This window comes from Heterodontus francisci, chromosome 23 (assembly GCF_036365525.1).
Source record: "Heterodontus francisci isolate sHetFra1 chromosome 23, sHetFra1.hap1, whole genome shotgun sequence".
In the NCBI taxonomy this organism is placed as follows: Eukaryota; Metazoa; Chordata; class Chondrichthyes; order Heterodontiformes; family Heterodontidae; genus Heterodontus; species Heterodontus francisci.
Window position 1 is genome coordinate 54117608 of NC_090393.1, and position 27961 is coordinate 54145568.

The 27961-nt window shown below is 43.7% G+C and overlaps 1 protein-coding gene across 7 annotated transcripts; it reads left to right on the plus strand.

The window, feature by feature from the left end:
• Positions 1–126: 126 nt before the first annotated feature.
• On the plus strand, positions 127–27961 carry ctu1 (cytosolic thiouridylase subunit 1 homolog (S. pombe)). 7 transcript variants are annotated; one of them, XM_068055312.1, is made up of 3 exons: positions 127–183; positions 20772–21279; positions 27093–27961. In XM_068055312.1, exons 2-3 carry the CDS (start codon positions 20784–20786, stop codon positions 27620–27622), a joined length of 1026 nt encoding a protein of 341 aa, XP_067911413.1. In that variant the 5' UTR covers positions 127–183; positions 20772–20783; the 3' UTR covers positions 27623–27961. The 7 variants fall into 7 exon arrangements, with proteins under 7 accessions (XP_067911413.1, XP_067911411.1, XP_067911410.1 ...); XM_068055310.1 differs by lacking the exon at positions 127–183 and adding an exon at positions 210–382; XM_068055309.1 differs by lacking the exon at positions 127–183 and adding an exon at positions 399–830.

Here is a 27961-nt window from a genome sequence, read left to right on the forward strand (position 1 = left end):
CCACCATGCACTGCAACACCAGCTGGCGCGGGTGGCTATGGGGCACTGTGACTGGTCAGGTCGCTGAGATCACTTGACCTATAAGATGCACGTATCGTCGCATTGCCCAATCGGAAGGCTGAGCCGCCGGAGGCGGAGCTGCTCTCTTGGTTCTGGAGTCGGTGACGGTGCAGGGTACTTGAGGTATGGCGCGGGTCAGGAGTTGGTAACTGGCAAATCAGACTGAAATGGCTGATGGACAGGCTGTGCAAGCCCAGGTTCTCTTAGGGTCGGGTCCTGGGAATCGCGCATGGCGGGCCTGCACCCGCAAGAAGCGACAGAGCCTGTCTGGCGATGGGCTCAGTGGCGACGCCGGCCTGGTTATACAGACAGGGCAGTGTGTGTGAGTGTGAGAAATGGATATGGAGGCGCTGAGGGTGTTTGGCCTCTGCTGCCTGATAACTCTTTAAACTGCCGTCTGTTGCCGTATATATTGAAGGCCTTGTCTCCACGTCATAGTTTTAGTCTTTTATGCCGATATTACATTGAATTTGCTGCGTGGGAGCAGGCCTTTCATCCCAGATGAGAGTTCATGCTAACACTTTATAAATCACTGGTTAGGCTTCAACTGGAGTATTGTGAATAATTGTAGGCACCACACTTCAGGGAAAATGTAAAAGGCCTTAGAAAGGGCGCAGAGTTGGTTTACCAACTAGGGATTGAACCATACAATGGTTAGAGTACAGAAGGAGGCCATTTGGTCCCTCATGTTCATGCCAGCTCTCTACAAGACCAACTTAGTTCGTCCTGTTTCCCCTGCTATGTTGCTCTGCAATTTTTTTTCCCTTCAGGTAAATATCCAATTCCCTTTTGAAAGCCACAATTGAATCTGCCTCCACCACACTTTCAGGCAGTGTGTTCCAGATCCTAACCACTTACATGAGTTTCAGTTATGAGGATATGTTGGAAAAGTTAGGACTGTACTCTTTGGAACAGAGCAGGTTAGGTGAATGAATAGATGTTTTCAAGATAGAAGTTTTGATAGCGTAGATGGAGAAAAATTATTCCCTCTGGTGAGTGGATTAGTAGTTAGAGATCTTAAACTTAAAATCATTAGCAAAAGATCTAGAGTGGAGCAGAAATCTTTTCCCTCAAGGATTTCTGGCATCTGGAATGCTGTGCCTGAAAAGGTGATCGAAGCTCATTCCATAAATAATTTTTGAAGGGAGTTGGATGATATTTAAAGATGAGGAATTTAAAGGGCTATGAACAAAAAGTGGGATGTGGGACTAAGTACAACTGCTGTTTCGTAGAGCCAGCACAGGCACAACAGGCCAAATGACCACCTGTGCTGGAAGTTCCTATGATTGTACTGGAAATAGTAATTGCATATGTATAAACTGGTCTTTGTTAGTATTTCATCTTCACGCGAGCCTCCTCCAATGTAATTAATTGCCTCTTCTCACTTTGTCCCTATATTCCTCCAATCCCTTCCTGGCACAGATCCCTGTGAGATGCCAATTCCCACTTTTTGTCAGTCCACTATACTGCCTTAACTTTTTGTTTAGTAACCATCTTTCAATAAATTCTGTTACCATGTCCTGACATTTCCTTTGAATCTCTTATTTGATACCTTATTAAAGGACTTCTGAAATTCCATGTATATTGGCTTGGAATTTTTTTTTTTATTCATTCATGGGATGTGGGCATCGCTGGCTAGGTCAGCATTTATTGCCCATCCCTAATTACCCTTGAGAAGGTGGTGGTGAGTTGCTGCCTTGAACCGCTGCAGTCCATGTGAGGTAGGTACACCCATAGTGCTGTTAGGAAGGGAGTTCCAGGATTTTCACCCAGCGACAGAGAAGGAACGGCGATCTAGTTCCAAGTCAGGGAGGGGAACTTGCAGGTGGTGGTGTTCCCATGCATGTGTTGCCCTTGTCCTTCTAGTTGGTAGAGGTCGCGGGTTTGGAAAGTGCTGTCTAAGGAGCATTGCTGCTGTACATCTTGTAGATGGTACACACTGCTACCACTGTGCGTCTGTGGTGGAGGGAGTGAATACTAGTGGATGGGGTCCCAATCAATTGGGCTGCTTTGTCCTGAATGATGTCAAGCTTCCTGAGTGTTGTTGGAGCTGCACCCATCCAGGCAAGTGGAGAGTATTTCATCATGCTCCTGACTTGTTCCTTGTAGATGGTGGACAGGCTTTGGGGTGTCAGAAGGTGAGTTACCCACCGCAGGATTCTTAGCCTCTAACCTGCTCTTGTAGCCATGGTATTTATATGGCTACTCCAGTTTAGTTTCTGGTCAATGGTAACCCCCAGGATGTTGATAATGGGGGATTCAGCAATTGTATTGCCATTGAATGTCAAGGGGAGATGGTTAGATTCTCTCTTGTTGGAGATGGCCATTGCCTGGCACTTGTGTGGCGTGAATGTTACTTGCCACTTATCAGCCCAAGCCTGGATATTGTCCAGGTCTTGCTGCATTTCTACACTGACTGCTTCAGTATCTGAGGGGTTTGTGGGGTTTTTGACGGCAAACTGTCAGCCTTACTAAATCTGACCACTTCAGGATTTAGCGCAAGTGCAAATTAACTTGGAAATCCGAAAGATGCAATCTATCATTCACTGCTGCACTGTGGACACCCCTCCATCCTCCAAGCCGACAATGAGCAAAATCAGTTGATCTAGCAAGTATGCCCGCTTTTCTGTTCTCGTATCACTGTTAGAAACCCAATAAAAAGATATGTCTTGTTCAATGAGGTATAACTGGGCTTTTAGCTGTAATCTGAGTGATAACTCCGACTGAACAACTTATCTGGCTCTTAAAAATGTGTGAAATGTTGTTAAATGTCTCCATTATGCTTAATTACTAGAATTTTTGGGGGGTTTTTTCATGGTATTTCCGCTTCTTCCTTCACCCCGGCCTTTATTTTGCTCTTTTTCTTTTTAAAGTGATTTCTTTATTAGGACCTTTCATTGCCTGGATGACTATGGTTGACTTCTTGGACAGCTTGATGACATAACTGCACTCAATGCTGGAAATCCCTATTAAACAATGCTTCAATCACTTGCTTGTCGATAGAGTTAAAGTTCTAGCCACAGAGATCACTAGATCTCTCAGCAAGGCTTTCTTCGAGGTCAGCAGCAAGTGCTCTTGCTTCACCACTGATTGCAGAATCTGTGCCATTACAGCCATTGCATTGCCCTTGTCTATTCTTCATTTCTTCAAAGAATTAATAATGTTTATTAAATATGATCTTTTGAAATCCAGGCTGACTTTTTTTTTTACTAAATTCTCCATCTCTAGATATTTTGTTATCTGATCTGTTAGCAAAGATTCTAGTATCTATCTTACCACTGATGTGCTAACTGGTCACAATTGAGAGAAAACATTTTATGGAGGATAAAAAAATTGGTATATGAGTGCATATATGAGTCTTACTAATTTGATTGAGTTTTTTGAGGAAGTGACGACAATGATTGATGAAGGAAGGGCAGTGGATGTTATCTATATGGACTTTAGTAAAGCCTTTGACAAGGTCCCGCATGGCAGACTGGTACAAAAGGTAAAGTCACACTGGATCAGAGGTGAGCTGGCAAGATGGATACAGAACTGGCTCGTTCATAGAAGACAGAGGGTATCAGTGGATGGGTGTTTTTCTGAATGGAGGGATGTGACTAGTGGTGTTCTGCAGGGATCACTGCTGGGACATTTGCTGTTTGTAGTATATATAAATGATTTGGAGGAAAATGTAGCTGGTCTGATTAGTAAGTTTGCGGACGACACAAAGGTTGGTGGAGTTGCGGATAATGATGAGGATTGTCAGAGGATACAGCAGGATATAGATCGGTTGGAGACCTGGGCGGAGAAATGGCAGATGGAGTTTAATCCGGACAAATGCGAGGTAATGTATTTTGGAAGGTCTAATGCAGGTGGGAAGTATACAGTAAATGGCAGAACCCTTAGGAGTATTGACAGGCAGAGAGATCTGGGCGTACAGGTCCACAGGTCACTGAAAGTGGCAACGCAAGTGGATAAGGTAGTCAAGAAGGCATACGGCATGCTTGCCTTCAGCGGTCGGGGCATAGAGTATAAAAATTGGCAAGTCATGTTGCAGCTGTACAGAACCTTAGTTAGGCCACACTTAGAATATTGCGTGCAATTCTGGTTGCCACACTACCAGAAGGACGTGGAGGCTTTGGAGAGGGTACAGAGGAGGTTTACCAGGATGTTGCTTGGTCTGGAGGGCATTAGCTATGAGGAGAGGTTGAATAAACTCGGATTGTTTTCACTGGAATGACGGAGGTGGAGGGGCGACATGATAGAGGTTTACAAAGTTATGAGCGGCATGGACAGAGTGCAGAGTCAGAAGCTTTTTCCCAGGGTGGAAGAGTCAGTTACTAGGGGACATAGGTTTAAGGTGCGAGGGGCAATGTTTAGAGGGGATGTGTGAGGCAAGTTTTTTACACAGAAGGTGGTGAGTGCCTGGAACTTGCTGCCGGGGGAGGTGGTGGAAGCAGATACGAAAGTGACGTTTCAGAGGCATCTTGACAAATACGTGAATAGGAAGGGATTAGAGGGATATGGGTCCCGGAAGTGCAGAAGGTGTTAGTTTAGGCAGGCATCAAGATCGGCGCAGGCTTGGAGGGTCGAATGGCTTGTTCCTGTGCTGCATTGTTCTTTGTTGTTCTTTGCAGTTACTGGACTAGTAATCCTGAAGCTCACACTGCAAGCTTTATTGAGAGCCACTGTGCTGTACACTGGTTAGATGTGTTGATTATTTAATTCTACTAAGACTCCTAAATCTTAGTGTGAGTTTGGTCCCATTGGTAGCACTGTCCCAGAATCAGAAAAGTGTGGTTTTATGCCTCATTACAGACTTGGCACGTTAAGTAGGCTGTCATTTTAGAGAAGTACTGTTTGATAATGCTCCTGTGAAGCAATTTGGGGCACTGTACTGCTTTATTGGTGCTTTATAAATGCAAGTTGTTTTGACTGTTGGAGGTGCTATCTTTCGGAGGAGGCAACATGCGCTCCTAACATAAAGCTATGTGATGAAGATTTAATTGCATGTAAGGTTGGAGTTTCATCTTCACATCCTGGGTAGAAACCTAGTGGAGTGGATTAACTACCTTTCATAGAACCTGCCTGATTTTCATTCCATTCATTTTGAAGTTAAGGAAAATCAGATGGATGCTCATGAGAATGTGTGACCCTCCCTACCAGATTACTGCAAAAGCAGTGAAGTTGAAAATCTACTCTAGTGTCAAACATGAGCAGTTCATATTTGTATGTGAGGGGCAGATGGTCGTTGCTTAACTCTGGAATTAGGTCAGCTTCAGAGTTATACTGGAACTTTGTAGTGACACCAAGTTTGCAGGATAAACAAACCACTATGCTTGTAACTAAATTAGTTACAAAGGTTTAAATAAAAATACTTACAATTTTGGCATATGGGAATATTTACCTTTTTATAGCGGGAAGTATTAGCCCAATCTTTTTTCATCTTAATGTCATTCTGGATTACAGTATTTTCCATGTCCCTTTTCTCTCTGTCTGTTCTGTACCGTTTGTATTCGAATCATGGAATCTTACAGGACAGAAGGAAGTCACTCAGCCCATTATGTCTTTGCTGGCTCTATAAGAGAACTGTCCAATTTAATCCACCCCTGCTTTTTCCTCATAACCCTGCAAGCTAGTACTCTTTAAGTGCATGTCCAGTTACCTTTTGATAGCACATTACAGGCCTCACCAGCCCTCTGTGAAGGAACCTCTCTAGTTCTTTTTTTTACCAATTATTTTAAGTCTATGACCTCTGGTTTCTGACCCAGTTGCCAGAGGAAACAATTGCTCCCTACTTGTTCAATTAAAACCCCCAGTATCCTGGCCAATATTTATCCCTCAATCAATATCTCAAAAATAAAGATTATCTGTACGTTATCACATTACTGCTTGTGGGAGTTTGCTGTGCCATGTTTCCTACATTACAACAGTGACTACACTTCAAAAGTACTTCATTGGCTGTAAAGTACTTTGCAACGTCCGGTGGTCATGAAAGGCTCTATATAAAAGCAAGTTTTTTTTTCTCTGCACCTTCAGCAGAGCCCTGACGCCCTTGCTAAAGTGTAGTGCCCAGGATTTTACGCAATACAGTACTTCAGCTGAGGCCTAACTAGAGATTTGTAAAGGTTTAGTATGACTTCCTAGTTTTTGTACTCCATGCTCCTATTAACAAAGCAAAGTATTCCATGCTCTTAACCACCTTAACAATTTAGTCTGTCATCTTCAAAGATTTCTGAATATTCACCTGCAGTTCCTTCAAAATAATACTGTATAGATAATCTCTCCAAGTTTCCCCCAAAGTGCATCACTTCACACTTATCCACATTAAATTGCATTTTCCAGGTGTCTGCCCATTTCGCCAGTGTCCTCCTGAAGTCTGCTAATATGTTCACTATTTACTATGTTGTCAAATTTTGTATCATTGCAAATTTCAAAATTGTACTCCTCTGCCCAAGTCCAGGTCAGTTATATGTAAAAGGAAAAACAGTGGTTCTAACACTGATCCCTGAGGGACCCTACTGCATACTTCTCTCCAGAAAAACATCCATTGACCACGACACTCTGCCTCCTATCCCTTAGCTAATTATGTCGCCAAGTTATTACTGTCCCATTAATACCATGTGTTTCTATTTTCCAAATAAGTCTGTTATGTCGGGCTTTTGAAAGTCCATATATACAAAATCTACTCCACATCCTTCAACCTTCTGTTACTTCATCAAAGAGCTCACAGATTAGTTAGATCTGATTTGCCTTCAACAAATCCCTGTTTGTTGTCTCATTAACCCATGCTTCTCCAAGTGAGAATTTTGTCCTTGACAATGATCTGTAGTAATTTTCCCAGCACTGGCATTAAACTGATTGGTCTGCCATTACCAGGTTTCCCCCTTTTTTTTTGAACAAGGGCGTAACATTTGCAACCATCCAGTCTTCTGTTACCACTCCCATATCCAAGGAGTATTGAAAGATTGTGGTCAGCGCTTCTGCTATCTCTATCAATGCTTCCCTAAATAACCTAGGATGCAATCCATCTAAATTGTATGACTTGTAAACTTTGAATGATGCCAACTTACTTAGCATCTTTCTAGCTATTTTTATCCTATCCAATATCTTTACTTCCGCCTTCCTCTACTACAATATTAACTTCATCCTCTTTTGTGAAGACAAATGGAAAGTACTCATTCAGTACCTCAGTCATTTCCTCCGCCTCCACAAGATTATTTCCTGTTTTGTCCCGAATTGACCCCACCATTCCTTTAACTATCTTTTTATTTTTTATGTTTATAAAATATTTTTGGGTTCCCTTTTATGTTGCCCACCAATCTTTTGTACTTTTGTCCTTCTTATCCTTTTTAAATTTTCCCTGCACTCTCTGTATTCTACCTGGTTTTTAGTTGTATTCTTTACCTGAAATTTGTTGTAAACCTCCTTTTTTTGGCTATATTTTAACCTCTATTACCCTTGTCATCCAGGGAGCTCTAGCTCTGGATGCCCTATGAATATACTAGGTTTATACTGAACTATCTCCACCTTGCAAGCCTGCCATTTTTCATTTACTGTGTTCCTGACCAATCTTTGTTTCCAGTCCAGCTGTGCTCGATCCTTCCTCAAATCACCGAAATTGGCTTCTTTTATCTTTGATTATTCTTTGACCCTTTGCATAACTACTTTAAACATAATTATGTCATGTTCACTCTTACCTGGATGGTCTCCCACTGAAACATGCTTCATTTGCCCCAATTCATTTCCCAGAACTGGATCCAGTGCTGCTTCCTTCATTTGGCTAGAAACATACTGATTTAAGAATGTTCCCTTTAATGTTCACATTTTAGGAATTCTTCACCTTCCTTGCCCTTTACTCTTTTTGTTTCTCAGTCATGCTGGGGTGATTGAAAGCTCTGACTATTACAGCTCTATTATGTTTACATTTCTTATATATTTGCCTGTTGTTTTTCCTCTATATCGCCTAATTATTTAGGGTCTAAAGTAAACACTTGGCAATGTAACAGCTCCTTTTTTGTTCCTTAATTCTAACTCTAACCAAATAGATTCAATCTTTGAACCCTGTAGTATATTGTCCGTCTATAGAACGGTAATAATTGCCTGGATTTTGCAGTCAGCAGGGAAGCGCCGGTGCTCACCACTCACTCAAAGAAAGCAGCCCGTAAAAATCCAGTGATCTCTGTGGCATGGATTTCCTCTTTCCCGACGTTGCTTTGAAATTGGTGCCAAGTTAAGGGAAACTCCAAGTGTGATGTCATCAAATGGTCAACAGCCGATCACATTGAAGTATTCTCAGGCTTCAAACCAGGAAGTAAAATGCACTGATTATCCTTCACTTTTAATTAAATTTTAAGGAGTGAAATAAGTGGGACTAAGAAGCTGAAGTACCATACATTTTTTTTTAATTGTGGAATTTTTATCATGGAGAAATTTGGCATTCCACAAATATAAAATTAGTTTTTCTGAGCCAGTGAGGCTTTTTAGCAGTAATCATGAACTTAGTATACCCTTTTTAAAAAGTTGTATCTCATTCAGCAAGGTGTGACATTTTCAAGGGTTTTTACAGTGAGGCTAATAGCATAAAGCAGCAAGTTCTCATCTGTCCAACAATTTCTAATAGATTGCAGTCTTGGGGGACTTCAGCGCACCCCATGGTGAAGCGTAAAATCACTGACAGTAACTTCTGTATTTCCATGTGTAACATTGCATGTGCAATCTCCACAACTTGGTTTCAGAGGAGTAATGACTGCAAACGCTGAAGTTTCAGCATCATTACTATCACAAAGTTCTTGCCATTCGGCTTGATTAATACTACCACCCTCTTCCACTCCTCCAGTCTCTTTCTCTTCCCTATCCTTCCTGAATATATTGTAGGCAGAAATGTTTAGTTCCCATTCCTGCCCATGTTTAAGCCAGGTCTCTGTTACAGTCACTATATTGTAAACCCATGGGGCAGCCTACACCTGTAGCTCAACACATGCATTCCAACAGTATGTTTTATGTAACTTTGCTTTTGTCTTGCATCTAATTCCTGCTCTTTCTGCTCTAGTTATTCTGTTTCTCCCTCCTAGTTTTCTGTGCACCTTTTTTCTTTTTGCTGTTGAATCCTGGTGACTCTTCCCCCACCAAATTAGTTTAAAGCCTCCACCAAAGGATTTGTTAATGTCCCTACATGGACATTTGCCTCAGTCCTGTTCAGGTGCAACCCGTCTGCCTTGTGAAGGTCCCTCCTGCCCAGGAATCTGAAGCCCTCCCTCTGAACCACCTCTTCAGCCAGACATTCACCTGTACTATCTTCCTGTTTCTGTACTTACTAGCACTTGGCACTGGGAACAATCCAGAGATTACCACCTTTGAAGTCCTGTATTTTAATCTTCTTTTCCCTAGCCTCTGAAACAATGCTTGTAGAACCTCAACCCTTTCATACCCATGTCATTTGTTCCAATATGGGCCATAGCTCTGGGTGGTCCCCTTTCAGGATGTGCTGCACACCACCAGGAAGGCAACACATCATTCAGGACTCATAATTGCAGTTGCAAAAATGCTCATCTATTATCTGATTATCCAGTCCCTTACAACAACTGAACTTCTACACTTTCTTGTGCCTTTCTGTGCCGCAGTCTCTTATGGTGCTGCGGATTTGCTTCTGGCTGTACTCCCCTGAGGTGTTATCACCTCACAGGCTGAGTGCCTGTTCACAAACTGCTCACAGTTTGAGTATGTAACGCTCCTATGGGATTCCTGCACTTTCTGCCTGTTTCTTCTAGTCTGCATGGTGGTCACCCACTCCCTCTACTCCTGAACTCCCTGTAGCTGCAGGGTGACTGCTTTATGAAACATGCCATTTACAAAACTCTCGGCTTCCCTTATGCACTGTAATGACATTAGCTGTCTCTCGAGCTCAGAAACTTCATGTTTGAGTAGTTGGCGGCATTTCCTATGTATGTGATTTCCCAGGACACACACTTTTGGTTCCCACATGGCACAGGATGTGCATGTGATGGGCCCCAGATGTCCTGTACCTATATTACTTAAAATTCTTTGTTTAGTTTAACACTCACTAACGCTAAAACATTAACCACTAAATAAAAAACTAACCAACAAACAAAATACTTAAACTGACTTAATGCTAGCCACCAAATACTTCTCCTATATGCTTGTCTGTAATTTCTTGGGCTCCACCGTCCACACTGGTTTTGACATTCCTGCTAAGCCTCTGAAGATTGTGGATACAAGTCTCGCTCCAGAGACTAAAGCATCTAAATCTAGGCTGACACTCCAGTGAAGTACTGAGGGAGTGCTGCACTTTGAGGTGCCGTCTTTTGGATGAGATGTTAAATTGAGGCCTTGTCTGCCTCCTCAGGTGAGTGTAACAGATTCCATTGCACCATTTTGAAGAAGAGCCAGGGAGCTCTTCCTGCTGTCCTGGCAATATTTATCCTTCAACCAACATCACAAGAGACAGATTATCTGATCAACATATTGTTGTCTGAGAGTCCTTGCTGTTGGCAAATTTCCGACAATACAACAGTGACTCCACTTCAAAAGTATCACTGGCTGTAAAGTGCTTGGGGTGTCCAGAGGTTGTGAAAGATGCTTTAGAAATGCAAGTCTTTCTTTGAGCTCTCTGCTGTCTGTTCTGTACCTTTCCTATTATCACTGAGAAGGCTGGGTACAAGGAGTATAAGAACTTCCAGGAGCTGAAGCACAGAAACCACTGTCTAAATTTGACTATCTCAAAATTGTCTCTTCTCGGTTTCCATCAATCAGTACATGGAGTTATTTTTTTAAAAGGTTCACAGAACCCAACAGGTGCACAGGCAGGGCAGGTTATTTCCTGGTATAGTTAAAGCTGTTGCAATCACAGAAAATGTTGGAAAGACAGCAGGTCAATTAAAAAAAAAAGGCACATTCACATTTCAAACGGTGTTCATAATTACAAAGATAAGCGAGCATTTTACGTCATTTAGCCTCTCAAGCCTCTTCCACCATTTAATGAGATCATGGATGATCTGCGACCGAACTCCATATATACCTTCCTTTGCCCCATATTTCTTAATACTTTTGTTAAGAAAAAATCTTTCAATCTCAGCTTTAAACTTAATTTGTCTAGCACCAAAATCTATATGTGGAAGAGTTTTCTAAATTTCTACCAGCCTTTATGTGTAGAAGTGATTCCAAATTTCTCTCCTGGAAGTTCTGACTAATCATTAGACTACGCCCCCTAGTCCTAAACTCCCCCAACCAGCGGAAATAGGATAGATAGCGAGAAACTATCTGATCCCCTTAATATCTTGAAGACTGATCAAATTACCCCTTAATCTTCTAAATTTCAGGGAATGCAACTCTAGTTTGTATAATCTCGTAGTTTACACCTTGGAGTACTAGTAAACCTATTCTGCACTCCCTCCAAGTCCAGCGTGTCATTTCTAAGGTGGGGTGCCCAGAACTGCTCGCAGTACTCCAGGTGTAGTCAAAACAGATTTGTATGGGTGAAGTATGACTTCTTGTGTTCTTGTCCTCTGGATATAAAGGCCAACATTCTGTTAGACATTTTGATTATGTTCTGTGCCCATTCACGACATTTTGATCTATGTATATGGACCCCAAACTCTCAGAATCACAGAATAATACAGTGCAGAAGAGGCCCTTCGGCCCATCAAGTCTGCACCGATGCATTAAAGACACCTGACCTGTCTACCTAATCCCATTTGCCAGCACTTGGCCCATAGCCTTGAATGTTATGACGTGCCAAATGCTCATCCAGGTACTTTTTGAAGGATGTGAGGCAACCCGCCTCTCCCATCCTCCCAGGCAGTGCATTCCAGACCGTCACCACCCTCTGGATAAAAAAGTTCTTCCTCAAATCCCCCTTAAACCTCCTGCCCCTCACCTTAAACTTGTGTCCCCTCGTAACTGACCCTTCAGGGGAATAGCTGCTCCCTATCCACCCTGTCCATGCCCCTCATAATCTTGTACACCTCGATCAGGTCACCCTTCAGTCTTCTCTGCTCCAGCGAAAACAACCCAAGCCTATCCAACCTCTCTTCATAGCTTAAATATTCCATCCCGGGCAACATCCTGGTGAATCGCCTCTGCACCCACTCCAGTGCAATCACATCCTTCCTATAATGTGGCGACCAGAATTGCACACAGTACTCCAACTGTGGCCTTACCAAAGTTCTATACAATTCCAAGATGAGCTCCCTGCTTTTGTAATCTATGCCTCGATTGATAAAGGCAAGTGTCCCATATGCCTTTTTCACCACCCTATTAACTTGCCCTTCTGCCTTTAGAGATCTATGGACAAACACGCCAAGGTCCCTTCATTCCTCGGAACTTCCCAGTGGCAGGCCATTCATTGAATACTTCCGTGTCACATTACTCCTTCCAAAGTGTGTCACCTCACATTTTCCAGGGTTAAATTCCATCTGCCAATTTTCTGCCCATTTTACCATCCCGTCTATACCTTCCTGTAACCCAATACACTCAACCTCACTGTTAACCACTCGGCCAATCTTTGTGTCATCCGCGAACTTACTGATCCTACCCCCCCACATAGTCGTCTATGTCATTTATATAAATGACAAACAATAGGGGACCCAGCACAGATTCCTGTGGTATGCCACTGGACACTGGCTTCCAGTCACTAAAACAGCCGTCTGTCATCACTCTCTGTCTCCTCTAGCTAAGCCAATTTTGAATCCACCTTATCAAGTTACCCTGTATCCCATGTGCATTTGCTTTCTTGATAAGTCTCCCACGTTGGACCTTGTCAAAGGCTTTGCTGAAATCCATGTAAACTACATCAACTGCACTACCCTCATCCACACACCTGGTCACATGCTCAAAAAATTCAATCAAATTTGTTAGGCATGACCTCCCTCTGACAAAGCTATGCTGACTATTCCTAATCAAATTTTGACTTTCCAAATGGAGATAGATTCTCTCCTTCAGAATTTTCTCCAATAGTTTCCCTACCACTGACGTGAGACTCACTGGTCTGTTGTTCCCTGGCTTATCTCTACAACCTTTCTTAAATAGTGGGACCACATTAGCTGTTCTCCAGTCCTCTGGCACCTCCCCCGTGGCCAGAGAGGAATTAAAAATTTGGGTCAGAGCCCCTGCAATCTCCACCCTCGCCTCCCACAGCATCCTGGGACACAAATCGTCTGGACCTGGAGATTTATCCACTTTTAAGCCTGCCAAAACCTCCAATACCTTGTCACTCCCTATGACAATTTGCTCAAGAACCTCACAGTCTCTCTCTCTCAGTTCCATATCTACATCCTCATTCTCTTGGGTGAAGACAGATGTGAAGTATTCATTCAACACCCTAACAATGTCCTCTAGCTCCACCCACAGAATTCCCCCTTGGTCCCTAATGGGTCCTACTCTTTCCCTGGTTATCCTCTTCCCATTGATATACTTATAGAATATCTTGGGATTTTCCCTATTTTTACCAGCCAGAGCTTTCTCATATCCCCTCTTTGCTCTCCTAATTGCTTTCTTAAGCTCTATCCTGCACTTTCTGTACTCCACTAATGCTTCCGTTGATTTGCTCTCCTTGTTTTTGATTAAAGCCTCTCTTTTCTTTCTCATCGTACCCTGAATGTTTCTGGTCATCCATAGTTCTCTGGGCTTGTTGCTCCTACCTTATTACCCTAGAGGAACATGTTGGGCCTGTACCCTCTCCATTTCCTTTTTGAATGCCCCCCACTGCTCTTCTATAGATTTCCCAACAAGTAACTTTTTCCAGTCTACCTTGTCCAGATCCTTTCTTATTTTACTAAAATTCGATCTCCCCCAATCCAAAATCTTTTTTTGCAACTTGTCTATTTCTTTCTCCATAACAAGCTTAAGTTGTACCATGTTGTGGTTGCCATCACCAAAATGCTCCCCCAACCAACACATCAACCACCTGTCCGGCTTCATTCCCCAGAATTAGGTCCAGCACTGCACCCTCCCTTGTTGGATCCTCTGCATATTGAGCTAAAAGGTTCTCCTGTATACATCTTAAGAACTCCACTCCATCTAAGCCCTTAACTCGATGACTATCCCAATTAATGTTGGGAAAGTTGAAATCACTTAATATAATTACCCTATTATTATTTTTACACACCTCTGCAAATTGCACACATATTTGTTCCTCAATTTCCCGCTGACTATCTGGGGGTCTATAATAAACACCTAGCAATGTGGCTGTCCCTTTTTTATTCCTAAACTCTACCCATAAAGCTTCATTTGATGCCCCCTCCAAGATATCATCTCTCCTTACTGCAGTAACTGACTCCTTAACGAATATTGCAATGCCCCCTCCTCTTTTACCCCCTCCTCTGTCTTGCCTGAAGATTCTATATCCCGGGATATTGAGCTGCCAATCCTGCCCCTCACTCAACCATGTCTCCGTGATGGCTACTATATCACAATTCTACGTGTCAATCCTTGCCGTTAACTCATCTGTTTTACCTGTAATACTCCTGGCATTAAAGTAGAGGCCATCCATCCTGATCTTACTCCCTTGAAACTTACTTCCGCTGTATTCCCTCTGACTTGTTTGCTTTCCTGTGTTTAGCTGTGTCCCTATTCTGCTAGGAGTCTGCGTCCCCTCCCCCTGCCAAATTAGTTTAAACTCCTCCCAACAGCACTAGCAAACCCGTCAGCAAGGATGTTAGTCCCCCTCTGGTTCAGATGTAGACCGTCCCGCTTGTACAGGTCCCACCTTCCCCAAAAAGGGTCCCAGTGGTCCAGGAATCTAAAACCCTCCCTCCTGCGCCAACTCTTAAGCATGCATTCATCTGTGCTATTCTCCCACTTCTATACTCGCTAGCACGTGGCACTGGGAGTAATCCAGAGACTACAACCCGAGAGGTCCTGCTTTTTAGTCTACTGTCTAACTCCCTGAATTCTTGATGCAAGACCTCATCCCTGTTTCTACCTATGTCATTGGTACCAACATGTACCATGACCTCTGCCTTATCACCCTTCCCATTCAGGATGCCCTGCAGCCGTTCAATGACATCCCGGACCCTGGCACCAGGGAGGCAACACACCATCCTGGAGTCACGTTGACTGCCACAGTAGCGCCTATCTGTTCCCCTGACTATAGAATCCTCTATTACTATTGCTCTTCCTCTCTTTCCCCCTTCCTGTGCAGACAGGCTGCTCGTGGTGCCAGAAGCTTGGCGCTGTCCACACACCCTGGAGGAAGCAGCCTCATTAGCCTCCAAAATTGAATACCGATTTGCAGGCGGGACCCCAGGGGACTCCTGAACTACCTGCCTGTTTCTCTTGGACTGCCTGGTGGTCACCCATTCCTTTCCTTCCTCAAGTCCCTTCAGCTGCGGTGTGACCACCTCTCTAAACGTGTTATCCACAATGCTCTCAGACTCGCGGATGCTCCACAGTGTTTCCAGCTGCCGTTCCAGCTCTGAAACCTGAGCTTCCAGGAGCTGCAGCTGGACACACTTCCTGCACACATGCTAGTCTCAGGGACTGGAAATATTCACGGTTTCCCACATGCAGCAAGAGGAGCAAACCACGGCTTTAAGCTCTCCTGCCATGACTAGAATTAGAATATTACAGCGCAGTACAGGCCCTTCGGCCCTCGATGTTGCGCCGATCATCTGACCTACACTATTCCATTTACATCCATATGTCTATCCAATGACCACTTAAATGCCCTTAAAGTTGGCGAGTCTACTACTGTTGCAGGCAGGGCGTTCCACGCCCCTACTACTCTCTGCGTGAAGAAACTACCTCTGACATCTGTCCTATATCTTTCACCCCTCAACTTAAAGCTATGTCCCCTCGTGTTTGCCATCCTCATCCGAGGAAAAAGACTCTCACTATCCACCCTATCTAACCCTCTGATTATCTTGTATGTCTCTATTAAGTCACCTCTCCTCCTCCTTCTCTCTAACGAAAACAACCCCAAGTCCCTCAGCCTTTCCTCGTAAGACCCTCCTTCCATACCAGGCAACATCCCAGTAAATCTCCTCTGCACCCTTTCCAAAGCTTCCACATCCTTCCTATAATGCGGTGACCAGAACTGCACGCAATACTCAAGGTGCGGCCTCACCAGAGTTTTGTACAGCTGCATCATGACCTCGTGGCTCCGAAACTCGATCCCCCTACTAATAAAGGCTAACACACCATATGCCTTCTTAACAGCCCTATTAACCTGGGTGGCAACTTTCAGGGATTTATGTACCTGGATACCAAGATCTCTCTGCTCATCTACACTACCAAGAATCTTCCCATTAGCCCAGTACTCTGCATTGCTGTTACTCCTTCCAAAGTGAATCACCTCACACTTCTCCGCATTAAACTCCATTTGCCATCTCTCAGCCCAGCTCCGCAGCCTATCTATGTCCCTCTGTACCCTACAACACCCTTCGACACTATCCACAACTCCACCGACCTTCGTGTCATCTGCAAATTTACTAACCCACCCTTCTACACCCTCATCCAGGTCGTTTATAAAAATGACAAACAGCAGTGGCCCCAAAACAGAACCTTGCGGTACACCACTAGTAACTGAACTCCAGGATGAACATTTGCCATCAACCACCACCCTCTGTCTTCTTTCAGCTAGCCAATTTCTGATCCAAAGCTCTAAATCACCTTCAACCCCATACTTCCGTATTTTCTGCAATAGCCTACCGTGGGGAACCTTATCAAACGCCTTACTGAAATCCATATACACCACATCCACGGCTTTACCCTCATCCACCTGTTTGGTCACCTTCTCGAAAAACTCAATAAGGTTTGTGAGGCACGACCTACCTTTCACAAAACCGTGCTGACTATCGCAAATGAACTTATTCTTTTCAAGATGATTATAAATCCTGTCTCTTATAACCTTTTCCAACATTTTACCCACAACCGAAGTAAGGCTCACAGGTCTATAATTACCAGGGCTGTCTCTACTCCCCTTCTTGAACAAGGGGACAACATTTGCTATCCTCCAGTCTTCCGGCACTACTCCTGTCGACAATGACAACATAAAGATCAACAACAACGGCTCTGCAATCTCCTCCTTGGCTTCCCAGAGAATCCTAGGATAAATCCCATCTGGCCCAGGGGACTTATCTATTTTCACTCTTTCCAAAATTGCTAACACCTCCTCCTTGTGAATCTCAATCCCATCTAGCCTAGTAGGCTGTATCTCAGTAATCTCCTCGGCAACATTTTCTTTTTCTACTGTAAATACTGACGAAAAATATTCATTTAACGCTTCCCCTATCTCCTCTGATTCCGCACACAACTTCCCACTACTATCCTTGATTGGCCCTGTTCTAACTCTTATCATTCGTTTATTCCTGATATACCTATAGAAAGCCTTAGGGTTTTCTTTGATCCTATCCGCCAATGACTTCTCGTGTCCTCTCCTTGCTCTTCTTAGCCCTCCCTTTAGATCCTTCCTGGCTAGCTTGTAACTCTCAAGCGCCCTAACTGAGCCTTCACGTCTCATCCTAACATAAGCCACCCTCTTCCTCTTGACAAGCGCTTCAACTTCTTGAGTAAACCACGGCTCCCTCGCTCGACAACTTCCTCCCTGCCTGACAGGTACATACTTATCAAGGACACGCATTAGCTGCTCCTTGAATAAGCTCCACATTTCGTTTGTGCCCATCCCCTGCAGTTTCCTTCCCCATCCTACACATCCTAAATCTTGCCTAATCGCGTCATAATTTCCTTTCCTCCAGCTATAATAAACCCTTTAAATTTAAAACTTTAGAAGACTATTGTAATAAAAAAATAAATCGACTAAGTCTTGCTAAAGCAAAGACTTACAATTTGATCCAGTTTGAAAAATACCCAACAGGACTTACTCAGCAGTCAGCTGTGATCTTTGGAAACTCTCGGCTCCCCTCACGCTCTTTGAGGACAGGTAGGAAATTAAAGGAGCTCCTCGCTCCCTCCTCACTGAACTCCCTCAGTCACAAAACTCCCACTTTAGCACTCTAATGCAGCCCCAAGTCAGCACTCCAGTGCAAACGTCTTTTTGGACCTTCACTGTTTCTAGCTTTACACCATTTAGAAAGTACCCTGTTCTATCCTTTTTAGGTCCAAAGTGGATGACCACACATTAGCCTATATTGAAATCCATTTGTCACAGTTTTGCAATTTCACTTCATCTGTCAATATTTCTTTGTAGTGTTACGCTTCCATCTACACTGCCTACTTTGACCCTAGCCAAGCTCTTCCATTATCTGCTACAACACTGATGATGTGGAATATTATCCAGGTATGTCCTCTCCGCAAAAAAAAGCTGGACAAATTCAATCCAGCCAACTACGGCCCCATCAGTTTACTGTCGATCATTAGCAAAGTGATGGAAGAAGCTGTTGACAAGTGCTATCAAGCGATGCTTACTCAGAAACAACCTGCTCACCGATGCTCACTTTGGGTTCTGCTAGGGCCATTCAGCTCCAGGCCTCATTACAACCTTGGCCCAAACACCAACAAAAGACCTAAATTCCAGAGGTGAGAGTGATTGCCCTTGACATCAAGGCAGCATTTGACCGAGTGTGGCGTCCAGGAGTCCTAGCAAAATTGAAGTTAATGTGGGGAAGAATGAGGTATTTCACTTTGGTCGTAAGAATATTTTAAAAGGCGTGAAGCTTTTAACTATTGATGTTCAGTGAGACTTGGGTGTACTTGTACAAGGAGCACAAGAAGTTTGCATGCAGGTACAGCAAGCAATTAGGAAAGCAAATGGCATGTTGGCCTTTATTGCAATGGGATTGGAGTACAAGAATAAAGTCCTCTTGCTACAATTATACGGGGCTTTGGTGAGACTACACTTGGAATACGGTGTGCAATTTTGGCCTCCATGTTTAATGAAGGATGTACTTGCATTGGAGGCAGTACAGCAAAAGTCCACTAGATTGGTTCTTGGGATGAAAGTGTTGTTCAGGCTGAGTAAATGTTGTCTGTATTCTCTGGAGTTTAGAAGAATGAGTGGTGATCTCATTGAAACATACAAGATTCTGAAGGGGCTTGACAGGGTAGACACTGAGAGGTTATTTCTCCTGGCTGGGGAATTTAGATAAGGGGACAATCATTTACGACAGAGGTGAGAAATTTCTTCACTCAAAGGGTTGTGAATCTTTGGAGTTCTGTACCCCAGAGGGTTGTCGATGCTCCATTGTTGAATATATTTAAGGCTGGGGTAAACCGATTTTTGGTCTCTGAATCGAGGGATATGGGGAGCGGGCGGGAAAGTGGAGTTGAAGATCAAGATCAATGATATTGAATGGCGGAGCAGGCTCGATGGGCTGTATGGCCTACTCCTGCTCCTATTTCTTCCGTTCCTATGTTCAATGGGAATTGCGGTGGGGGAGAGCTCTCCACTGGTTAGAGTCATACCTAGCACAAAGGAAGGTGCTTGTGATTGTTGGAGGGCAATCATCTCAGTCCCAGGACTTTGCTGCATGAGTTCCTCAGGGTCGTGTCCTAAGCCCAACCAGCTTCAGTTGCTTCATCAGTGACCTTCCAAAGTAGCCTGTTTGATTGACACCCCCATCCGCCACTTTAAACATTCGATCCCTTCACCACTGCACATAGTGGCAGCAGTGTGTACCGTCTACAAGATGCACTGCAGCAACTCGTCAAACCTCCTTTGACATCACCTTGCAACCTGCGGTCTCTACCACCTAGAAGAACAGGGGCAGCAGATGCATAGCAGCACCACTACCTGCAAGTTCCCCTCCAAGCCACTCCTCATCCTGACTTGAAGTTATATCACCCTTCCTTCATTGTTGCTGGATCAAAATCCTGGAACTCCCTCCTTTACAGCATTGTTGGTGTACCTACACCACGTGGACTGCATCAGTTCAAGAAGCAAATCATCTCAAAGGCAATTAGGCATGGGCAACAAATCCTGGCCTTGCCAGCAATGCCCACATCCCATGAATGAATAATAACACAAAAGTACTTGAACAAATGGATGTGGGGAACCAACAAGAAAATAAGTTACTGCAATCACAAAAGGGAATTTAATGGATGAGAGGCCTGCAGCCTGCTTGAAATCAAGGGTGGATCACTAGTAACTTCTTTATAACTGCAGTACCTATTTTCTTTTTTAAAAATTTCCCTTTACCCCTTTTTTCTGATTCTGTTAAACCTCACGAGCACCTTTCGATCTTGAAGCCTTCCATGTAAATGTGTCATTGTTGAAATGTGTGTTCCTGCCATGCCATACAAGAACAATGGAAAGAGAAAGAACATTGGCACTTGTCACTGAAGTGTCAGATAGTTGTGGGATTCGAGCTCCACTCTGACTTGAGCACAGAATCTAGGCTGACAGTTCAGTGCTAATGGAGTGTTTTTTCTGAGGTCTTTGAGGTAGAAGATTAAATTAAGGTCCTCAAACATCAAGTCAAACAAATGCAATCTCTGAAATGATGGAGAGTAAACCTCTTTGTGCTCTGAGTCCTGTGGATCAGTATCTAGGCATGGATAAATTGCTTTGTTGTTGTGCTTTTCCCTAATCTGAGGTTTTAGAAATGATGGTGCATCGTAGTCTTGATTTGTGACATTCCTGCTATAAAAATTTTTGAGATGCTCTTAGTAATGCAAAGGATGTGGATTGAGGGATGCATTTTGTAATCCAGCCCCATTTTACTGTAAATGTGTACAAATGTTCACACCTAATCAAAATTTTGTTGGCTGCACCGCAGAAATGCCCAGTCATTTCATTTTGTTTGTTCTTTCAGATCCGCTCCAACATGCCAGTTCCCTGCAGCAGCTGTGGTAAGAAGGCGGCAGTCCTCAGGCGGCCCAAAACAGGCCACTCTCTTTGCAAAGAATGCTTTTTCTGGGCCTTTGAAGAGGAAGTTCATCAGACAATCGTATCTGCAAAGCTTTTCCAGAAGGGAGAGACTGTTGGAATCGGTGCTTCTGGTGGGAAGGACTCAACCGTTCTGGCTCACGTTCTGAAAGTATTAAATGAGCGCTATGATTACGGGTTAAATCTAATGCTGCTCTCCGTGGACGAAGGCATCAGTGGTTATCGTGATGACTCCTTAGAGACAGTAAAGAGAAACCAGCAGCAGTACGATCTGCCTCTCAAGATTGTTTCCTATGAAGAGCTGTATGGTTGGACAATGGACCAGATTGTGAAGAAAGTTGGTTTGAAGAATAACTGCACGTTCTGTGGGGTCTTCAGACGGCAAGCTCTTGACCGCGGAGCCATGATGCTGAAGGTAGACAAGGTCTGCACAGGTAACGCAGCAGCGGCTTCTCATTCATCTGGGCCACTCCAGCTTATATGCATGGCACAGTAACTTCCAAATATCCACTGGGACCAGTCCAGTTCCAGTAAAGGATTGAATGTTGCTCCCTGACAGCCCATCTTATCTCCATCACAATGAGGTTTTGAACAAAAGCTCTTTATGTTTTGGAAGTTGCAATATTTCAGGATGGTTCACACTCCATGTCTTACTAAAACTATTTTTTCCTCTTTTTTTTTAAGCCATTGTAACTTTTTACTCTTGGTTTGACACCATTATTTGTAAGATGATCAGTTCCCAAGTTTCTGCCAGTATCATGTTGTACTAGCTGTGTAAAGTGGCTTGATATAACCCCAGCCCCCCATTTAACTTTTTTGCCCCTTCCCTCTCACCCCTCAAACCTTTCATTCCTGGTTTCCTATGATAATGGGGGAAACTGGCTTTTGGAGAATCACTAGTATACATCCATATTGTCCTATATTGTACCATTCATTGGCCCACTGTTTTTGACAACAAGAGACTACATTTATGTCACATCTTCAACATAAAAAGTTCCCAAAGTCATTGTGATCTTCCAAAATTCCCCAGATTCTGGAATAGTCGCAATGGATTGGAAGGTAGCAAATGTAACATTGCTAATCAAGAAAGCAGGGAGTGAGAAAACAGGAAACTACTAGCCAGTTAACCTGACATCAGTTGTTGGGAAAATGCTGGAATCTTTTATTTCGGGAAGTGATAACAGCTCACTTTAAAAAAAAAAATCATTATATGATTCGGCAGAGTCAACATGGTTTTATGAGGGTAAACTAGTGTTTCACATCTATTGAGTTTTTTGAGAATATAACTAGCTGGTTAGAAAAAGGGGGACCAGTGGATGTCGTATATTTGGATTTTCCGAAGGCATTCAATAAGATGCTACACAAAAGGTTATTGCACAAGAGAAGGGCTTATGGTATTGGGGGTAATATGTTCGCATGGATGGAGGATCAGATGAACAGAGAACAAGAGAGTAGGAATAAACAGGTCATTTTCAGGTTGGCAGCCTGTTACTAGTGGGGTGCTGCAAGGATCAGTGTTGGGCCCTCAGCTATTTACAATCTACATTAATGCCTTGGATGAATGGACCTAGTGTAATGTATCCAAGTTTGCTGACAGTTGGCTAGGTGGAAAAGTAAGCTCTGAGAAGGACACGGTCTGCAAAGGGATGTAGATGAGTTGAGTGGGAGAGCCATACTGATAGGAGATTCAATTGTAAGGGGAACAGACGGGTTTCTGTGGCCGCAATCGAGACTCCAGGATGGTATGTTGCCTCCCTGGTGCTAGGGTCAAGGATGTCTCGGAGCGGCTGCAGGACATTCTGACGGGAGAGGGTGAACGGTCAGAGATTGTGGTATATAGGAGGATAGAGCAGATGAATGCGTGACTGAGGAGGTGGTGCAAGAGGGAGGGCTTTTGTTTCCTGAATCACTGGGTCTGTTTCTGGCAAAGGTGGGACCTGTACAAGTTGGACAGGTTGCACCTGAACCGGAACGAGACCAACATCCTTGCTGGGAGGTTTGCTAGTGCTGTTGGGGGGGTGGTTTAAACTAATTTGACAGGGGGATGGGATACAGAGTGGAGTTATAGTTGGGGGTGATGCATAGTCAAATATAGAAGAGAGACTGAGTCAGTCTGGAAGGCAGAACAAATATAGACCTCTTAAGGCACAAGTGAAAAATGCAAGGCTGGATTGCATCTATTTTAATCAGGGAGTCTTACTAGTAAGGCAGATGAATTGAGGGCATTGATTAGCACATGGCATTATGATATTACTGCTATCACAGAGACATGGTTGAGGGAGGGGCAGGACTGGCAGCTCAATATTCCAGGGTATAGAATCTTCAGGCGTGACAAGGGAGGGTGTAAAAGAGGAGGTGGCATTGTACTGTTGATCAAGGAGTCAATCACTGCAGTAAGGAGGGATGATATCTTAGAAGGTTCCTCAAATGAGACCATATGGGTAGAACTTAAAAACAAAAAAGGAGCAATCACTTGGCTGGGAGTGTACTACAGGCCTCCAAGTAGTCAGGGAGAGATAGAGGAGCAGATATGTAAGCAAATCTCCAAGCGGAGTAAAAATAATAGGGTAATAATAGTAGGGGATTTCAACTTCCCCAATATTAACTGGGATAGTCTTAGTGCAAAAGGCTTAAAGGGGGCAGAATTCTTAAAATGCATACAGGAGAGCTTTTTGAGCCAGTACGTAGAAAGTCCTACAAGAGAAGGGGCAGTACTGGCCCTAATCCTAGGGAATGAAGTCAGACAAGTGGTAGAAGTGTCAGTGGGGGAACATTTCGGGGATAGTGATCATAACTTTGTAAGATTTAAGGTAGTTATGGAAAATGGACTTCAGTAAGGCTTTGATAAGGTCCCGCATGGGAGATTGGTTAAGAAGACAAGAGCCCATGGGATCCAGGGCAATTTGGATCCAAAATTGGCTTAGTGGCAGGAGGCAGAGGGTAATGGTCAATGCTTTTGCGAGTGGAAGCCTGTGACCAGTGGTGTACCGCAGGGATTGGTACTGGGACCCTTGCTGTTTGTAGTGTACGTTAATGATTTAGACGTGCATATAGGAGGTATGATCAGTAAGTTCGCAGATGACATGAAAATTGGTGGTGTTGTAAATAGTGAGGAAGAAAGCCTTAGATTACAGGACGATATAGATGGGCTGGTAAGATGGGTAGAGCTGTGGCAAATGGAATTTAATCCTGAGAAGTGTGAGGTGATGCATTTTGGGAGGACTAACAAGGCAAGGGAATATGCAATGGATGGTAGGACCCTAGGGTCAGAGGACCTTGGTGTACTTGTCCATAGATCACTGAAGGCAGCAGCACAAGTAGATAAGGTGGTTAGGAAGGCATATGGGATACTTACCTTTATTAGCCGAGGCATAGAATATAAAAGCAGGGAGGTTATGATGGAGCTGCATAAAACTCTGGTTAGGCCACAGCTGGAATACTGTGTACAGTTCTGGACACCACACTACAGGGAGGATGTGATTGCACTGGAGAGGGTGCAGAGGAGATTCACCAGGATGTTGCCTGGGCTGGAGCATTTCAGCTACAAAGAGAGACTGAAAAGGCTTGGGTTGTTTTCCTTAGAGTTGAGAAGACTGAGGGGAGATATGATTGAGGTATATAAAATTTATGAGGGGCATTGATAGGTTAGATAGGAAGAAACCTTTTCCCTTAGCAGAGGGGTCAATAACCAGGGGGCATAGATTTTAAGTTAAGGGGCAGGCTGTTTCGAGGGGATTTGAGGAAAGATGTTTTCGCCCAGAGGGTGGTTGGAATCTGGAACTATCTGAAGAGGTGGTAGAGGTAGGAACCCTCACAACATTTAAGAAGTATTTAGGTGAGCACTTGAAACGCCACAGCCTACAAGGTTATGGGCCGTGCTAGAAAATGGGATTAGAAAAGAGTCATAGAGAGATTCATCACTGAAACAGGCCCTTCAGCCCACCGAGTCTTTGCCAACCAACAACCACCCATTTATACTAATCCTACATTAATCCCCATATTCCCTACCACATCTTCACCATTCTCCTACCACTTGCCTACACTAGGGGCAATTTCCAATGGCCAATTTACCTATCAACCTGAAGTCTTTGGCTGTGGGAGGAAATTGAAGCACCCAGCGGAAACCCAAGCGGTCACAGGGAGAAATTGCAAACTCCACACAGGCAGTACCCAGAACCGAACCCGGGTCGCTGGAACTGTGAGGCTGCGATGCTAACCACTGCGCCACTGTGCTGCCCCTAATAGTTAGGTGCTTGATGGCCAGCACAGACACGATGGGCCAAAGGGCCTGTTTCTGTGCTGTATAACTCTATGACTCTAAGTAAGTGGGCAAAAAGGTTGACAGATCGAGTGAAATATGAGGTTATTCACTTTGGTAGGAAGAACAGAAAAACAGAATAATTTTTAAATAATTAGAAACTATTAGGTTGGTGTTCAGAGGGATTTGGGTGTCCTTGTACACAAAACACAAAGTTAACACAGCAAGCAATTAGGAAGACATATGGTATCTGGGCCTTTATTGCAAGAGTGGTTGGAGTACAACAGTGAGGACGTCTTGCTGCAGTTGTACAGCACTTTGGTGAGACTACACCTGGAGTACTGCATACAGTTTTGGTCTCTGTACCTAAGGAAAGTATATACTTGCATTAGAGGGGGTGTAACGAAGGTTCACTAGATTGATTCTTGGGATGAGAGGGTTGTCATCTGAGGACAAATTGGGTAGAATGGGCTTATACTGTCTGTAGTTTAGGAGAATGAGAGGTGATCCCACTGAAACATAAGTTTCTGAGAGGGCTTGACCGGGTAGATACTGAGAGGCTGTTTCCCTGGCTGGAGAGTCTAGAACTAGGGAGCATAGTCTCAGGATAAGCGGTCAACCATTTAGAACTGAGTTGAGGAGAAATTTCTTCACACAAAGGGTTGTGAATCTTTGGAATTCTCTATCCCAGAGAGCTGTGAATGCTCAGTTGACCGAGTGTTAATTTCAATACTGAGAGATAATGCAAAATAAGTTAACAGAATAAATGGGAATTGTTTTTAAAAAAAGAAACGTTGGCGCTGTGCTTGCATTAATGCAAGAAGTCTGACAAATGAGATGTGTGACCTGGAAGATCAGGATTGATCAAATTGAGCATCGTTGGTATAAATTGTTTCGAAGTGACAGTATTGGGAGATGATGTGGTAATATATAGATTGCAGTTTTGAGGCACAAGTGAAAAGAAAAAATAATCCATACAACAAATTGCCTTTATATGGCAGCAGAAATGTCTGACCCTTTGACAACAGAAGGAGGTGGCCAAGAAATGAAGAAATTTGGGAGGAAGTGGGGGGGAAGAGAACAAATGCCTATGAGAACAAAGGTTTGAGAATACATTGGCAGAAAGATAAATACTAAAGCAAAGTTGTTTGTGTCAAGACAATCTCTAGAACAAGCATATCTCCTAGACCCATTATTATAGAATAATACAGCGCAGAAGGATCCCATTTGACCTGTGCTGTCTCTTTAAAAGAACTATTTAATTAGACCCACTCTGCTGCTCTTTTCCCATAGCCCTGAAAGTCTTTCCTTTTCAAGTATTTATCCAATTCCCTTTTGAAAGTTACTATTCAATTTGCTTCTGCCATCCTTTCTGGCAATACATTCCAGATCATAAAACGATTTCTTCTCAACTCCCTCCTGGCTTTTTTGTCAATTTTTAAAAATCTGTGTCCTCTGGTTACTGATCCTCCTGCCAGTGGAAACTGTTTCTGGAATGGCTGAAAGTTCAGCCTCTGAGGGTGGTGTGGAGAGGCTAAGAGACCAGCAGTAATTTGGACTCCGAGGAATGGAGGCATTTGGACTGGGATGAGGGACTGGGAAAAAAGAATAAGACCATGGATGGACTTGAAAATAAGGATGTTGATCTTGAAATTAATTCACTGGAGCTAGGGGGCTGGGCAAGGATGGGTGTGTGCAACTTTGGGAAAGCACTGTGGGTGCACAGTACTTGGTCAGCTGAACTTGGCTCACTTGTGACATGATTCTACCCAAATTAATGATTGCATTTGTATAACACATTTTCAAAACTTCTCAAAAATCTTTTTTAAAGTGCAGTGACAGTTGTTGAGTTGCCTGGATGGCCTCGATTTAGAGCCCAACTAGTGATGTCGGCTCCTGTCATGCTGCTGCATAGTGTCCGGCCTGAAATAAGTGATTGTATCTGTAGGGCTAAAGGTTAATGGCATTCTCATTTACCCCTTCTGCCAGGTCACAATGCCGATGATATTGCTGAGACTGTCCTGATGAATTTCCTGCGTGGAGACATTGCTCGACTCCGCCGCTGCACCTCAGTCACCACAGGCAGCGAGGGGGCCATTCCTCGCTGCAAACCGCTCAAATACGCTTATGAGAAAGAGATTGTGCTGTATGCTTACTTCAAGAAACTGGATTACTTCTCTACAGAATGTGTGTATTCCCCTAACGCATACCGGGGCTATGCCCGTGCTTTCCTGAAAGATCTGGAGTCTATCCGGGCCAGTGCCATTATGGATGTGATTCACTCAGGCGAGAACCTGTCTATAAAGGAGGATGTGAAGATGCCCACACAGGGAACCTGTACCCGCTGTGGTTATATTTCCAGTCAGAAACTCTGCAAGGCATGTGCTCTGCTAGAGGGGTTGAACCGTGGGCTGCCCAAACTTGGTATCGGCAAGCACCACAAATTGCACAGCCGACTGCTGAACAAGGAGCCACTCACTGAGGAAGAAGAGAAGAGACTCAGAATAGTTAATTTCTGAATGCATGCATTCATTTTTGAACTCTGCAAATTATCTGGCCAAGGCCTGTCTTAAATGTTAACTAGCCAGTGACTAATGGGTTTACACCAAGGTAGCAACTATGTCTCACTTCTGTCATAATGTGCACTGGATAGAACCACTGTTATTGCTTAGCTTTAACCACCAAATATTTCACCCCTCTATCATGTGCCACTTTCTGAATATTATAAAGTGAAATTTTAATTTTTTTTAAATTTGAATTGCAGGGGCTGGCTGCCATCCCTAGGCATATTTGGAGGGATATGGAACCTAATGCTGAAAAGACATCATTCTACTCTCTTCCTACAAATTCAGCTAAAA

Coding starts and splice junctions, on each gene's coding strand:
- ctu1 (XM_068055309.1), top strand. CDS start 711: ATGGTTAGAGTACAGAAGGAGGCCATTTGGTCCCTCATGTTCATGCCA. Junction 831..20,771: donor GCAATTTTTTTTCCCTTCAG/GTAAATATCCAA, acceptor TTGTTCTTTCAG/ATCCGCTCCAACATGCCAGT. Junction 21,280..27,092: donor GGTAGACAAGGTCTGCACAG/GTAACGCAGCAG, acceptor CCCTTCTGCCAG/GTCACAATGCCGATGATATT.